This window comes from Anolis carolinensis, chromosome 4 (assembly GCF_035594765.1).
Source record: "Anolis carolinensis isolate JA03-04 chromosome 4, rAnoCar3.1.pri, whole genome shotgun sequence".
Lineage (NCBI taxonomy): Eukaryota > Metazoa > Chordata > Lepidosauria > Squamata > Dactyloidae > Anolis > Anolis carolinensis.
In genome coordinates this window covers 156,091,970-156,107,491 of record NC_085844.1, presented here as the reverse complement: position 1 = coordinate 156,107,491, position 15,522 = coordinate 156,091,970, and the positions used below count along the sequence as shown (strand labels likewise).

At 41.2% G+C, this 15,522-nt stretch overlaps 1 protein-coding gene across 1 annotated transcript; it reads right to left on the bottom strand.

Moving 5' to 3' along the window:
• Positions 1 to 1,018: 1,018 nt before the first annotated feature.
• On the bottom strand, positions 1,019 to 7,737 carry c4h1orf52 (chromosome 4 C1orf52 homolog). The gene is made up of 3 exons (XM_003223070.4): positions 7,421 to 7,737; positions 5,174 to 5,381; positions 1,019 to 1,504 (listed from the first exon to the last, which is right to left on the bottom strand). The coding sequence occupies exons 1-3, from the start codon at positions 7,691 to 7,693 to the stop codon at positions 1,422 to 1,424; spliced, it is 564 nt and encodes a 187-aa protein (XP_003223118.1). The 5' UTR covers positions 7,694 to 7,737; the 3' UTR covers positions 1,019 to 1,421.
• Positions 7,738 to 15,522: the final 7,785 nt, after the last annotated feature.

The window sequence follows — 15,522 nt, the reverse complement described above, 5'->3', positions numbered from 1 at the left end:
CTACAATTGGACACAGTATTCTAGGTGTAGTCTGACCAAGGCAGAATAGAGGGGTAGCATGACTTCCCTGGATCTAGACACTATATTCCTATTTATGCAGACCAAAATCTCATTGGCTTTTTTAGCTGCCACATCACATTGTTGGCTCATATTTAACTTGTTGTCTACAAGGACTCCAAGGTCTTTTTCACACGTACTGCTCTCGAGCCAGGCGTCTCCCATTCTGTATCCTTGCATTTCATTTTTTCTGCCTAAGTGGAGTATCTTGCATTTGTCCCCGTTGTTGTTATTATGTTTATTTATATTCCACCATTCTCCCTATGGGGACTCAAGGTGGCTAACATTTATCCACACTAAACAGTTTCAAAAGAGCAATGCAAAAGTAAATAAAATAAAAATAAATAATAACAGTGTGGTAAAAACACAATAAAAATACAGCAGATACCATACATTAAAATTGCCTTTAAAACGCATATCCTCCCCCAATCCCACTCATCCTCCCCAGAGCCTTCCCTTATCCTTCCCCAAAAGCCTGTTGCCAGAGGAAGGCATTGACCTCCTTGCAAAAGGCCAGCAGAGATGGGGCCATTCTAGTTTCTCTTGGAAGTTCCACAGTCTGGGAGCCCACCTTCCAGGCGGCCTGAGAGCATGCACCGGCACCGTCGCCACAGCAGCGACGGGAGGCTTCTCTCATGTCCCCACATGCGGCTGGAGCTGATAGAGGGAGCTCATCCGCACTCTCCCCGGGTTGGATTCGAACAGGCAACCTTCAGGTCAGCAACCCAACTTTCAAATCATCAGTCCTGCCAGCACAAGGGTTTAATCCACTGCGCCATCGGGGGCTCCTGGGACCCACAGGTTGAGAACCACTGTGTTAGTCATATAACTTAATTTAAATCTTTCCAGTCTCAATAGGATGCAATGTCAACTAAGTTAGTCTGGATCCACTGATTATGCGTTATAGAGGCATACATGATAGGAAAGAGTTTTTTTCTTCTTCAAATCTGTGCAAGACTGATACCTGTCCAAACATATACTTTTATTTTAGTTACTTATTTACACAGTTTACACACATTTCAAAATAATACCACTGTTATCACAATACATCATCCAAAACACACACCCCCATCATGTCTTCATTTTAAAAAATTATACACAAGTTTCATATATATCATTTTTATGGATGATCTGTGAATTTTCATAAGTCTGTCTGAATGTAGGTATTTACCACAATATTCTAAGAAATTGTGCTTTAAAATAAAAGGTTTCCAAGTGAAACAACCTGAGCAAATAAAATATACCACACAAGTTACAGAATCCTTAAATGTGCTGCACTATTAGCCACATGGCGGGGTTTCCCCTTTCCTGCTCCAGAAGGAAAATCAAGGTCCAACGATGACGTTTTCAAAATTCTGCCTGATTCACCGCTGCTTCTTTTTCTTAGTTTGTTCTTCAGCATCTAGTTTGCGTTTCTTAAGCGAAGACGTTTCCTCTGTTTCCTCATCTTCAAATAAAGACAATATTCGTAAATGTAAAACCAAGTGTAACCTCATGATTTTATGCAAGACCATAAAAATGGCTTCAACTGATTAGAAGGGTAAGCACAACACAGACATAAAGTGTGGCTTGGCAACTCATTTTAAAAAAACTTCAAGACTATGTCAGTCACAAGCTGAACATGGACAGGAGTTGGATAGAGATGCATCAAAGAGAATGCAATGTTTGGTTATGTTATTATATATCTCATGTCCAAGTAATAAGCAATAATTGTTTTATTTACCTTTGTTATAATCTGACCTCATTATAATCATCATCATCTTAATTTAGATCCCACTTTTCTCCCCATGGAGACTCAGGATCGCTAACGACAATACAATTCAATAACAATTTAAAACAAAGCAATTTTTTAAAAAAGTTTTATGTCCTTTTTTTTTTGATGTCCTAGAGTTTTATGTCCTATTCTGCACATTACACTTTGAGAAATACAGACAAACTGGAACCTCTTCAGAGGTCATGGACAGGGACCTCTGAAGCTGTTCCGATTTGTCCATAATACTGATTATATAGCTTTTGAGTTCTATAAGACATGGATATGGTTGTTTGATTACAATCTTTTGTCCTTTGAACAAGACAAAATCAAAAAGCTATGCTTCCCAAAGAAGGCAAGTATCTTCATTTGTTTGCTTATATGGAACCTAAGATGTAAAACATTGCATGATAAGGTGGACCCAAAATTTCGGCCCAACATTCAAATAGATGAATGGGAAACAATGTGGTCCAAAGGAAAAAAGAAAGTTTATGTAGTAATTTAAAAGAAAACATGCATGATATAACAACAAATAAACGGTTGAAAATATCTAAAAACGTTTCAAACCAGTGCTGGGGATGTCAAGATAAGGAGGACTGCTTTTCCCATGTCTTACTGGTTGAAGATTGACATGTTAATCCCCCCAAAAATTGATAAGTGGATTCTGGACTTGATAGCCTACAAAAGCCATGCTTCTTGACAATTCTATTTGGAGTTTGGCCCTTAATGAATAAAGTATTTTCTCATAGAAAGAAAAGTTGCTCCATTTTTAAAAACCGAAGAGAATAGTAGTAGTAGTAGTAGTAGTAGTAGTAATGTATCCCGCTCTATCTCCCCGAGGGGACTCAGGGTGGTTTCCAGTAAAAAAAGGCAAACATTCAATGCTGATAACATACAAACAGTATATAAAATCAAAAACAATAAATATCACAATATAAAACTTATGATAACTAATCCCAAAGGGACAAAAATTATTGAAGTAATACTTTAAGTCAGGGGTCCCCAAACTACGGCCCGCGGGCCACATCCGGCCCGTCGGAGCCATTTATCCGGCCCTTGCCCCGCCCGCACCTTTTCCACTGCTGCCACCGAGGAAAGTGCGCATGGTGCGAGGAAAAGGCCTGCGCCTTTCTCTCCTCCCTCGCCCCGCAGACAGCTTTCCCACTGCCTTCCTCGGTGGTGGGGGTAGGAAAACTGCCCACAGGGCGAGGGAGGAAATGTGCAGGCCTTTTCCTCGCACCATGCGCACCTTCCTTGCACCATGTGCACCCTGCACGCACCTTTCTCGCCACCGCCACCAAGGAAGATGCACATGGGGTGAGGAAAAGGCCTGTGCCTTTCCTCCCTCGCCCCGCAGGCAGCTTTCCCGCCGCTGCCACCGAGGAAGGCAGCAGGAAAGGTGCGTGCCAGGCGAGGGAGGAGAGAAAGGCGCAGGCCTTTTCCTCGCTACGCACACACGTTTCTCGCTGTCACGGAGGACACAAGCAGGGAGTCCGCATGTGCCTCTCTCCCTCCTCAGTCATTCCAGTGTGAATGACTGAAAGAATACTCTGCAGCCCTGTTGTGGATTCCTTTTTCTTGAAAGCTAGCAATCTCTTCCAACCGTGATTATTACAATGTTATTATTTTTGTTGTTGTTGTTTGTTGTTGTTGTTAATGTTGTTGTTGTTGGTCAGGGGTGCTTTATGTTTTGGTGCACAAAGGCAGAAGGGGGTTGGGCAAGATAGCCGAAGGAGTCTCTTCCAACCATGTTTACTATGGTGATATTATTATTATTATTATTATTATTATTATTATTATTATTATTGGATGGCTATCTGTCAGGGGTGCTTTGATTATAGTGTGGTGCACAAAAGCAGAAGGGGGTTGGAGTAGATGGCCCAAGGGGTTTTTTCAACCCTCTTTATTATTTTTATGATGATAATGATTATTATTATTAACATTGAGGCTGTATTTGTTCACTTTTTGTTTGTTTTTTACTTCAAAATAAGATATGTGCAGTGTGCATAGGAATTTGTTCATATGTATTTTTTTAAAACTATAATCCGGCCCTCCAATGGCCTGAGGGACTGTGAACTGGCCCCCTGTTTTAAAAGTTTGGGGACCCCTGCTTTAAGTAAACAAATTATGACACATCACAAACGTTTACCACATAAACTGACTAACTGCTAAAAGAATTAAAATTATAGAATGTCTTTTGGCAACCTACAAGACTAAGGTAGGATTCCAATATGTAAACAAGGATATGTATGAAGAAGTACCATTCCTCCTCCTCTCTGTAAGCCAATAAGAACCCACTCAGTCAGCCTTTAGGAAAAGTTTAAAAACTTGGCTTTTTCTGTGTGCTTTTGATGACTGAATAACTAATTCTTATGTCAGGTTCCATTCTAGTGTCAAGCTGTTTTCCTGATGCACTTTATCTCATCCCTCAGTTGAGAATAATATCATTGTTTATCCCAACTGAGTTTCCCACTACATGCAGTACTTTACCTATCTACTTCACCCACTGGTTTTACAATTTCTACACCTCGCACTTTGGCCCAGCTCGCCCTCGTTAAAATTTTGTACTGTTTTATACTGCTTTATTATGCTATTGTTTCATTTTACTTTGTTATTGTATAAGCATTTTATTGGATGTTGTCGTGTATCTTGTATGTATTTTATTTTGTTTTATTGTAATTGTTTGGGCTTGGCCCCGTGTTAGCAACCCCAAGTCCCTTTGGGGAGATGAAGGCGGGATATAAAAATAAAGTTGTTGTTGTTGCTGTTGTTGTTACTATTATTATTATACCTCTATTGGTAGATCAAGGCCTCCAGAGTGACTCTATGGTAAACCTTTGATTAAAGTTGAACATAGAGAAGCACCAGAGAATTTAAATTACCAGAGAGATAACATATTAAACCCATGATGCACAAAAGTTAAGCCCATATATGTAGAGAGTCAACAATATTCTTGCAGACAGAATAGAATGCAAATTATCTTTTTTTTAAAAGTTTGATTTAGAAATGACTGAGCTGATACGCTTTCATCATCTGCATGTTTTAGTTTTTCCTTGCCACTAACTTCTCTATTAAAACTTCCTAGGAGCTTTATGGAGAATTTTTTTTTACATGAAATTGTATTTATCAGAATTATGTAGCAGTCACAATAGCAAAATGTATATATTGCAAGGGCACTACAGAACTGCTGCTAGATTTAAAATGTTGTCTCGTAAAAGAGGAATTACAGGAACACATTTACAAAATCATCTAATTGTTGGTCTACTACTGTGCCCCTGTCCCTAGTGAATGTGAAAGGCTGACTGTAATTATATTGGAAGCCAAACCAAATTATTACTGTTTGTCCTTGCTTATAGATGGCCCTACCTGATTTCACTTGTTCTTCTTCTTCCTCTTCTGGTAAGGTGACCTTGTTTGCATTCCTGGGAGCATCGTCACCATTATCTTCATATATATTGGACCATTTGATCGCCATATCCAGCTCTGGAGGCAGAGGCGGCTTGGTTTCTTTGACGCTATAACTCTCAGGGGGAGGCACGGCATTGGTAGTCCAGGCCTTGAACTCCTTAGGAGGCTGTCAAGGTTAAAGGATTAGGTTAAACCATGGCATCAGCAAGGACAAAATGATGGGAACACAGCTTATCTTTTAAGAACTAAGCAGATGCAAGAATCATAGATATGAATGGCCCTCATATTTGAAAAAATATTCAACTCGCTTCACATTGCAGAAATGTCACATTGCCTTGTTTGATCTGAGAAAGCTCATTAGCGACCTTTCTAGAAGACCAGAAACCTCTTATGGAGTTTTTGAAGGGGTAAAAGAAAATAACTTGGTACCTTTAGTTTACGATGATCATAAATGATTTATTATGGAAAGAAGTGGTCTTAATGTTGAAGAAAGAAGTATGAATAATTGCACTATGTAACATGATTTCTGTTCCTTGGTTATAAAAGCTATTTCCTAATTGGTTCTATCATAAAAACATAGAAAAGATTTATTAAACTGCAAAAACTTTGTCTTTGCAGGACATCCTGCAGCAGATTTTGCTATAGTTTTCAATGAATATCTCACAGAGTCCCAACCAATTCAACATAGTTTGTGGCAGCCAGAGAAAACGTTTCTAGAGTATAACAGCTACTTTCAAAGTTAAGTATCGCACAATTTAAACAGGAAATAAAACTTTCACACCAGGAACAAACATTTTTCAAATTATGTTTCCTAGTTTTGTTATGTTATGGAAAGAATGGTCTTTATGTTGAAGAGAGGAAAGATTTATTATGTAAGGGAAAGCCATTGTTTTCTTCCTTTCTCATTTCATTATTTGTTCTATATATCTCTAAATTTAATGTTACTTTAATCATTGAAAAATGCAAATTGCAATAATAACAGAATCACTCATAGACGAATAAAGCAGTACAGGGGGCTGTTGGCATCTGTTGGGGCTGGGTTCCAGGACACCTAAATCCATGGGTGTTCAAGCGCCATTACATGCAATGGCATGGTGAAATGGTGTCCCTTGGTTTGTTTTCATATGTATATATATATTTGTATGGGGATAATTCAAGCCATGGTTGATTGAATTCATGGATACAGGCTGTATACCATGTGTGCTGGGAAAGCATTTAATTTCATTGTGAAATGACAATAAAGTTATTCTATTATATTCTATTTAAGGATGTATAGCCATCATGGTGTAGCTGTTTGACACTGGGCCAGGGCTCTGGAGACCATGCTTCAAATCCCTGCTGGGAGATGGAAACCCACTGGGTGACCTGCGCAGGTCACACACTCTCAGCTTCAGAGGAGGATGGAGGCAAGCCCTCTTTGACCCAATCTTGCTGCGAAAACCCTATAATTAGGGTTGGTTTGGGTCAGAAATTACTTGAAGGCACATGCAATGGTGTGGTGGAAGCACTTTCTTTGGAGGTTTTTAAACAGAAGATGGCTGGCCATCTGTCGGGGTGCTTTGATTGGGTTTTTTCTACATGGAAGGGGCTTGGACTGGAAGTCCTCTGGGGGCTTATTTCCCTTTCACATTGCTGTATAAAATCCACACTGAACAGGATGATATGACAGTGTGGACTCAGATAATAACCCAGTTCAAAGCAGACATTGTGGATTATCTATCTTGATATAGTGGGGCCCCTTCCACACAGCTGGCTAAAATCCCACATTATCTGCTTTGAACTGGGTTATTTGTAGTGTGGACTCAGATAATAACCTAGTTCAAAGCTGATATTGTGGATTATCTGCCTTGATATACTGCGGCCCCTTCCACATAGCTGGATAAAACCCCACATTATCTGCTTTGAACTGGGTTATATGGCTGTGTGGAAGGGCCCTGGGTGGAATCAGATTCAAAAAGGAAGACATCAGAACTTTATCAGGGCCTTATCACACTGTGAGGTGTTCAGAGCAGTGTTTGAAAGCAGGCACCCCGCAGAATTCTGGGAGATGTAGTTTAAGGCGGGGCCTTTGGCCTCCTCAGCTAGAGAGGTCCTGGCGTTCCCAAACTACCTTTCCCAGGAGCCTGCGGGAGGCCGCCCGCTTCCTAGCGCTAAGCGATCGGGAGGTGAATGGGCGCGCGCCTCGGCCTGCAGCCAATGCCTGACCTCCTCGGGGGCCCTCAGGACGCGGCTCTCCCAGTCGATCTCCTTGTGGAGCGGGTTGTAGAGGAAGGCCGGCCGGCGGACGCTGCGGAAGAGCTCTTCGGGGCCCGGCAGCCGCGCCTGCTCCCCCACCGGGCCTTTCCGCAGCGGCGCCGGCGCCTCGAGGGCCGAGCCGGGCCGTCCCTCGCCCTCGGAGTCTGAACCCCCGCTCGAGCTCTCCCCGCCGCCGTAGGCCGCGAAGAAGCCCAGCGGGTCCTTCCCCTCCGCCGTCGCCATGGCAGAAAGGGGGAGGGGGGCTGGTGCGCTGAGACACGCGTCCGCCGAAACAGCGTCCGCGGGAAGAAAGGTTCCGGCCCTGAGCAAGGTCTCTCTTTCGACTGTCCAATGAATGGACTTTCACAGCACTTGAACTGCCTGGGATCCTGGGAGTTGCCCTTTTACCAACCTTCTCTGTGAAAGGGTGCTGGTGCCTCACCAAACTATAGTTCCCAGGATTGTTGGTTGTTGTAGATGTAAATAAATAGAAGCTTTACCAGGGCTTTTGAACCAAAGTTTAACCTGCAGTGTAATAACGTGCCACTCAGGCCTGTGAAATAAATAACAGTAACCTTACTGCAGTTCAATAGGTCGAACAGAGCAACATTATATACAGTGGTCTCACTGGCTTCTTGCAGAGAACAGAGGGAATAAATAGCCCCTTTAAAACAGACTTTAAATAGGCCTCATTGCCTTAGAAATGATCAGGCTTCTGGAGTGAGAGAATTGGCCGTCGGCAAGGACGTTGCCCAGGGGACACCCAAATGTTTTGATGTTTTACCATCCTTGTGGGAGGCATGGAGCTGGAGCTGATAGAGGGAGCTCATCCGCGCTCTCCCCGGGTGGAATTCGAACCTGGCAGCCTTCAGGTCAGCAACCCAACCTTCAAGTCACAAGGCTTTTATCCCCTTGGCCACCGGAGGCTCCACCATTACAAAATATACAATAAAACAGTATATTATCATATATTATATATTATAAGTAGTATTATATTTAATATATTAGCATTATTATATAATACTATAATATTAGTATTATATAACAGATCCCCGCAATGGGTTAACCAGTGGTTCTCAACCTTCCTAATGCTGCAACCCCTAAATACAATTCCTCATGTTGTGGTGACCCCCAACCATAAAATTATTTTTGTTTCTACTTCATAACTGTCATTTTGCTACTGTTATGAATCACAATGTAAATATCTGATATGTAGGATGTATTTTCATTCATTGGACCAAATTTGGCACAAATACCCAATACGCCCAAATTTGAATACTGGTGGGGAGGCTGATTTTGTCATTTGGGAGTTGTAGTTGCTGGAATTTATAGTTCACCTACAATCAAAGAGGATTCTAAACCCCACCAATTATAGAATTGGGCCAAACTTCTCTCACAGACCAACAGAAAATGCAGGAAGATACTGATGGGCATTGACCTTGAGTTTTGGAGTTGTAGTTCACCTACATCCAGAGAGCACGGTGGACTCAAACAGTGTTAGATCTTGGCATGATAATATGCCCAAATGTGAACACTGGTGGATTTGGGGGGAAATAGACCTTGACATTTGGGAGTTGTAGTTGCTGTGATTTATAGTTTACCTACAATCAAAGAGCCCCTATGAACCCCACCAACGATAGAATTGGGCCAAACTTCCCACCCATGACCAAAAGAAAATACTGTTTTCTGATGGTCTTTGGTGAACTCTCTGACATTCTGATGTCCGAAGCGCCAGCATTCAAATTGATTTGAACCCGCAGCGGAGAGTTCCGCAGATCCATCACCAAAGGAACAGAGCGGGACTGCAGCAGACTATTATTAAAAGATCTTTTTTTTCTTCACTTTCCCTTCCCTGAACTATGTAACAAATCCCCCCAATAAAAGTAGCATTCATTTTTAACAGTAACACTCTCTATCTGGTTATTTTGTGTCTTTCCCTGACTCCTTCTTTTACACGCAATCCTCCCCCTCCCTCTCTCTCTAACCCGTCCGTCCTTTAAACTCTGGCTGAGGCTCCTCCGCCATAGGTTAATACGGCGGACGATACAAATTGGCTCATATCTTTATCAAAATTACCCCTAGCACGCTCTTCTTTTAGTTCTAACCCTTCCTAAGGCTCCTGACCCAAGGACCACCAGCGGAACCAAAATCGGTCCAGTTTAAAACTTCGGAACAGCTGACTGTCAAAAAGCCGGCTCCGATCGCTCCTTTACAGCCACAGCCGCTTCCCGGCTCCCGCGACGAGCGGATTGCCTCTGCAGGGACACAAGCTACTTCCAGGACTGCTGGTAGTGGACTGCCATCTCCCCTGGAAGAGAAATATAGTTTCCTCAAGGACCAGCCGCGATCCTCCTCCGTTCATCCATTCACCTTCATTCATATGAATGACCGGACTGGAATCAACAGGAATCCCTTCACTTTGTTATTTCCATGAACCTCCTATTGCCTGAACTGTTTATGAACTTTTCATGAATTGCATGCTTATATGTTTATGAAATATTGGAATCAATTCTTTACTGTCTAGCCAAATGTCACCTGGTCTATAGGTCCCCTGGAAGATTCCCAAATTCATATATTTCCCTTTTTTATATATTATATTACAAAAAAGGAAACCGGGTTTACTCTCTGCTTTAAAGCCGGAGGGAATCTGAATTTCCTCCCGGTCCCTAGGAAACCCGCGATATGGCCAGATTGTTTACCCACACACACCCCCCCCCCAGCCTATATTTCCACTCAGAACTCACTCAATTTCACACCAAAAAATACCCTTTTTCATATTTATGCCTATAATTGTCTAGTCTTAAAAATACAAAAAGCAGAAACCACTTTGGACCATTTTTCCTCGGCTCAACAGCTGACTGTCAAATCGCTCTCTTTGCGTAAATAGCCTCCCCGATCAGCGCTATTAACGCAGGGAGGGAAAATAATAATAATAATAATAATAATAATAAAACTTTATTTATACCCCGCCACCATCTCCCCAACGGGGACTCGGGGCGGCTTACATGGGGCCATGCCCAAGACAATACAATAAACCATAACATAATACAATTAAATAATACATTACATAAAATAAACAGTACAACATAAGATCAAAACAGCAATATAACACGAGCGGGCCGCATGAATACTACATTTAAAAACTAGATTAAAAATTAAAACTCTGGGTGAGAAAGGGATCAGAATAAAACCTCGAGGGACGGGACATCAGATAGTGAACCAGTCTAGAGGATAAATATCGGGGGGGAGTAGCATAGAACATTTACTCTCCGAAAGCACACCGGAAGAGCCATGTTTTTAAATCTTTCCTGAAGGCTAAAAGGGTGGGGGCTTGCCTGATTTCAATGGGCAGCGAGTTCCACAAGCGAGGGGCCACCGCAGAGAAGGCCCTCTCCCTTGTTCCTACAAGGCGAGCCTGAGATATAGGTAGTGGCGACAGGAGGGCCTCCCCCGATGATCGGAGAGGTCGGGCAGGTTTATGATAGGAGATACGGTCACGAAGGTAGGCGGGTCCCAAACCGTTTAGGGCTTTATAAATGATGGTCTGCACCTTGAATTGGGACCGGAAGATGAACGGCAGCCAGTGGAGCTCCTTAAACAGGGGAGTAGATCTCTCCCTGTAACTCGAAAATGAGCTATAAGTGTTAATATTTAATACTTTTTCTGGCAGTTTTGGGGTAAAATGGCTATAATATGATTCTCTATATCCCCTAGTATGTTTAATCAATGATTAAATCTAGCTGAACCCGGAAAATATGTATTTTTCAGAGCATGGTTTATATTCCAACTTTATTTTATTTTTCATTTTATTTCATATAATTGTCAAATCATGAAATCAAATAGGAAATATTTTGAACTCAACCTGAACCCCAGAACTTATCCCATTTCCTATGACCCAGGCTTCCTTTCCCAAAAACAAAAGGATAATCTGCCACCGCTAAATCCAATCAAATTCAAATTGCATGGACAATATAGGGCTTGAGTCGCCGAATTCGGAGTTTGCTGACCTAAAGGTGATTCGCCCCAAGGCAAACATTGTCATATCTCACCCAAAGGAAAAACCAGGACACCTCAGGAAGGCGCCCTGCAGAGCCTGTCAATATGGCTCATCACCACCCATCTTTGCTTCCATCTCTGACAGCCCAAGGCATATCTAAAATCTGTATACGTGACAGAAACCCGGACACCCTTGATTGCTGCCATTAATAAATTAAGCACCCTTTAGAAATCGGTCTAGCAGGACTTAATCTGCTAGTTCCTGTCCCGTCACCTCATTGTTTCGATAACTCCCGCCTTCTCTTTCCTGATTGGCCCGAGTAGGGACAAAAGGCAGCTTCCTATTGGGCCAACGGAGCAAGGCGGGAAACGAAAGCCCGCCTCGTTCAACCTTCTAGCCTATCAACGATCAGATGGGCGGGGAAGCAGGGCGGGAAATTCAAAGGGTTGTCAGACTGAAATTTTGTATAAGTATGGCTTTATTTTGATTGTATGGTATCCTAGTAGACCGAATGCTCGCTACTAGAGTCCTCTTCAGCTGAATTGCTCAATAAAGACTCCTTGGCGGATTTTCCCTCAACTTTGGCGGACCTTCTTCATTTCGGCTTCAGGTTGTATTGCGGCTCGTAATTCTCCTTTTGGCTTCGCCAAGGTCCGTTCTCTCAGGACCGGATCGGGTCTCTCCTTAAGGGCCCGATCCCCTAAAACGCGGTCGACAACAATTCCCTCGCAACCCCTCCCAGTGGTCCCGACCCCCAGATTGAGAAACACTGCGTTAAACCCTTGTGCCGGGAGAGGTCAGTGGTTCGAATCCGGGCGGAGGGAAGCATGTGAGCTCTGTCTGTCAGCTCCAGCTCCCCATGCAGGGACATGAGAGAAGCCTCCCACAAGGATGGTAAAAACATTAAACATCCGGGTGTCCCCTGGGCAATATCCATGCAGATGGCCAATTCACTCACACTAGAAGCGACTTGCAGTTTCTCAAGTCCCTCCTGATACTAAAAAGATTTTTGTATAACAATATTATTATATTGTATTATTATTTGTATTATATTGCATTACATTCTAATATTGTTAATATTGTAGATATATATATATTATATTATTAGCATAGCCCAATATTAGGGCTCCTGTCTTTCCGAAAGAGGACAAAAACGTGGTTATGGGACCAGGCATTTGAGCATGAGTAGCAGCAAAAATGAGATAAGAATATATGACCTACTGACAGACCCCACATGAACATGGAAAGCGCCTTAAATGTATATTTAAATGTATAATTATGTATATTTTAATGGATATTCTTAATTTTATTGTAATTTTTAATCTTGATGGATTTTTAAATTTGATGACAACTGTTTTTAATGTGTATGGTTATACTGTAAGCCGCCCTGAGTCCCCTGATGGGTGAGAAGGGCGGGGTAGAAGTGATGTAATAAATAAATAAATAAATAAATAAATAGTATTATATACCATTATATTGTACTCTACCACTATACTGCAATATTATTAGTAATATTACATGTAATATATAATACACCATTATTATATTATATCTATACTTTATGTACAAGATTTTGGGGAAATGGTTATAAGGATTATATGTATTATATAACGATTATATGTATTATATGTTATAAGGATTATATCTATATATATAAAAGAGTGATGGCATCACGGCAATTCACAAAACAACAAAAGTACAGGCCCCCCAACCTCAAAATTTGACAACACAACCCATCATCCACGCCTCAAGGTTGATACAACAAAAAGAAAAGAAAAATAAAGTCCTAATTAGAGGGAGAGCAATAATTTTTTTTATCCAATTGCTGCCAGTTTAGAGGGCTAATCTCTGCCCACTTGGTTGCCTAGCAACCAAGGGACAGCCAGGTTTCAGTTAGGGGACAGGCAGATTTAGGCCTCACTGAGTCTTCTTCCACAGATTATCTAATTTGCACTGGATTATATGGCAGTGTAGACTCAAGGCCCTTCCACACAGCTATATAACCCATTTATAATCTTATATTATCTGCTTTGCACTGAATTATCTTGACTCCGCACTACCATATAATCCACTTCAGTGTGCATTTTATACAGCTGTGAAGAAGGGGCCTCATATAATCCAGTTCTGAGCAGATAATATAAGATTAGAAATATACAGTAGAGTCTCACTTATCCAACGTAAATAGGCTGGCAGGATAAGTGAATATGTTGGATAATAAGAAGGGATTCAGGAAGAGCCAATTAAACATCAAATTAGGTAATCGTTATACAAATTAAGCACCAAAACATCATATTATACAACAAATTTGACAGAAAAAGTAGTTCCATGCGCAGTAATGCTATGTAGTATTTACAGTAGAGTCTCACTTATCCAACACTCGCTTATCCAACGTTCTGGATTATCCAACGCATTTTTGTAGTCAATGCTTTCAATATATCGTGATATTTTGGTGCTAAATTCATAAATACAGTAATTACTATATAGCATTACTGTGTACTGAACTACTTTTTCTGACAAATTTGTTGTCTAACATGATGTTTTGGTGCTTAATTTGTAAAATCATAACTTAATTTGATGTTTAATAGGGTTATCCTTAATTCCTCATTATCCATCATATTCGCTTATCCAACGTTCTGCCGGCCCGTTTATGTTGGATAAGTGAGACTCTACTGTACTGTATTTACAAATTTACCACTAAAATATCACAATGAATTTAAAACACTGACTACAAAAACATTGATTATGAAAAGGCAGACTGCGTTGGATAATCCAGAACATTGTATAAGTGAATGTTGGATAAGTGAGATTCTTCTTTAATATGAAATAATTACTGGGATAGAATAATGCAGAACAATATAATCTCTAAAACCAGGACAGTAAATAAACAGGGGAATTCCACACAGGAAACAATCAGGGCCAGCTAACACCTCCCAACAAAGTATTCCCATCATCAAAGTCTGGAAAATCCTCTGTTTTCTCAGGGCCACAGACAGTAGAAGCACATAAAATATTGCAAACAACACCACTCTGAAAACAAGGGAATTCCAGACAGGAAACAATCAGGGCCAGCTAACACCTCCCAACAAAAAATTCACTCAGGGAGGAAACAGCCAGGCTTTAAAGCTGCAAGGCCATTACATCCTAATCATTTTTCCTAATTGCAGCATTCATACTTGCCTCCAACAAACAAAAAAAACCAATCAGAAATATTGTATATTCACAACCTTTAGGAAATAATATCCCCTGATGGCGCAGCGTGTTAAAGCACTGAACTGCTGAACTTCTGGACTGAAAGGCCACAGGTTTGAATTGGGGGAGCGGAGAGAGCCCCCACTGTTAGCCCCAGCTTCTGCCAACCCAGAAGTTCGAAAACATGCAAATGTGAGTGCATCAATAGGTACTGCTTCGGCGGGAAGGTAACGCCGCTCCATGTAGTCATCCCACATGACCTTGGAGGAGTCTACGGACAACGCCGGCTCTTCGGCTTAGAAATGGAGATGAGCCCCAACCTCCAGAGTCAGACATGACTGGACTTAATGTCTGGGGAAAACCTTTACTCTTGACCTTAACTACCACCAATTCCTCAATACTTTATTTCCCATACCACCATACTTCGCCACAGCAACGCGTGGCCGGGCACAGCTAGTGTATTATATGTGGCATTTAATTCTGCCATTATGTAAGGAAAATAGAAAATATTATGAATATAGAAATTAAAAGGAATCTGGCAGAAATATTGATATCAATTTAAAAAGATGACGGGAAAAATAAGAAGGATTTTTTAAAATAATAGACATGTTATTAACAGCAGCTAGATTATTAATAACAAAATATTGGAAAGGAGAAATAACAATAGAAATTCATGAATAATATAAAGAAGTCTGGAGAATGGTGCTGAATGATAAACTAACATCAAATTTAAAAGTAAAGAAGGGAATATGGAAAAAATGACTTTGAAAGTTTCTGGAGAAGATTTTTAGAAAAAGTATTGGAAAGAGAAGATGAGAATTTACCTCCACATGAAGAACTGAACTTTTGGTGGGATTTTAGAAGAGATGGCTCTGGAGAACAGGAG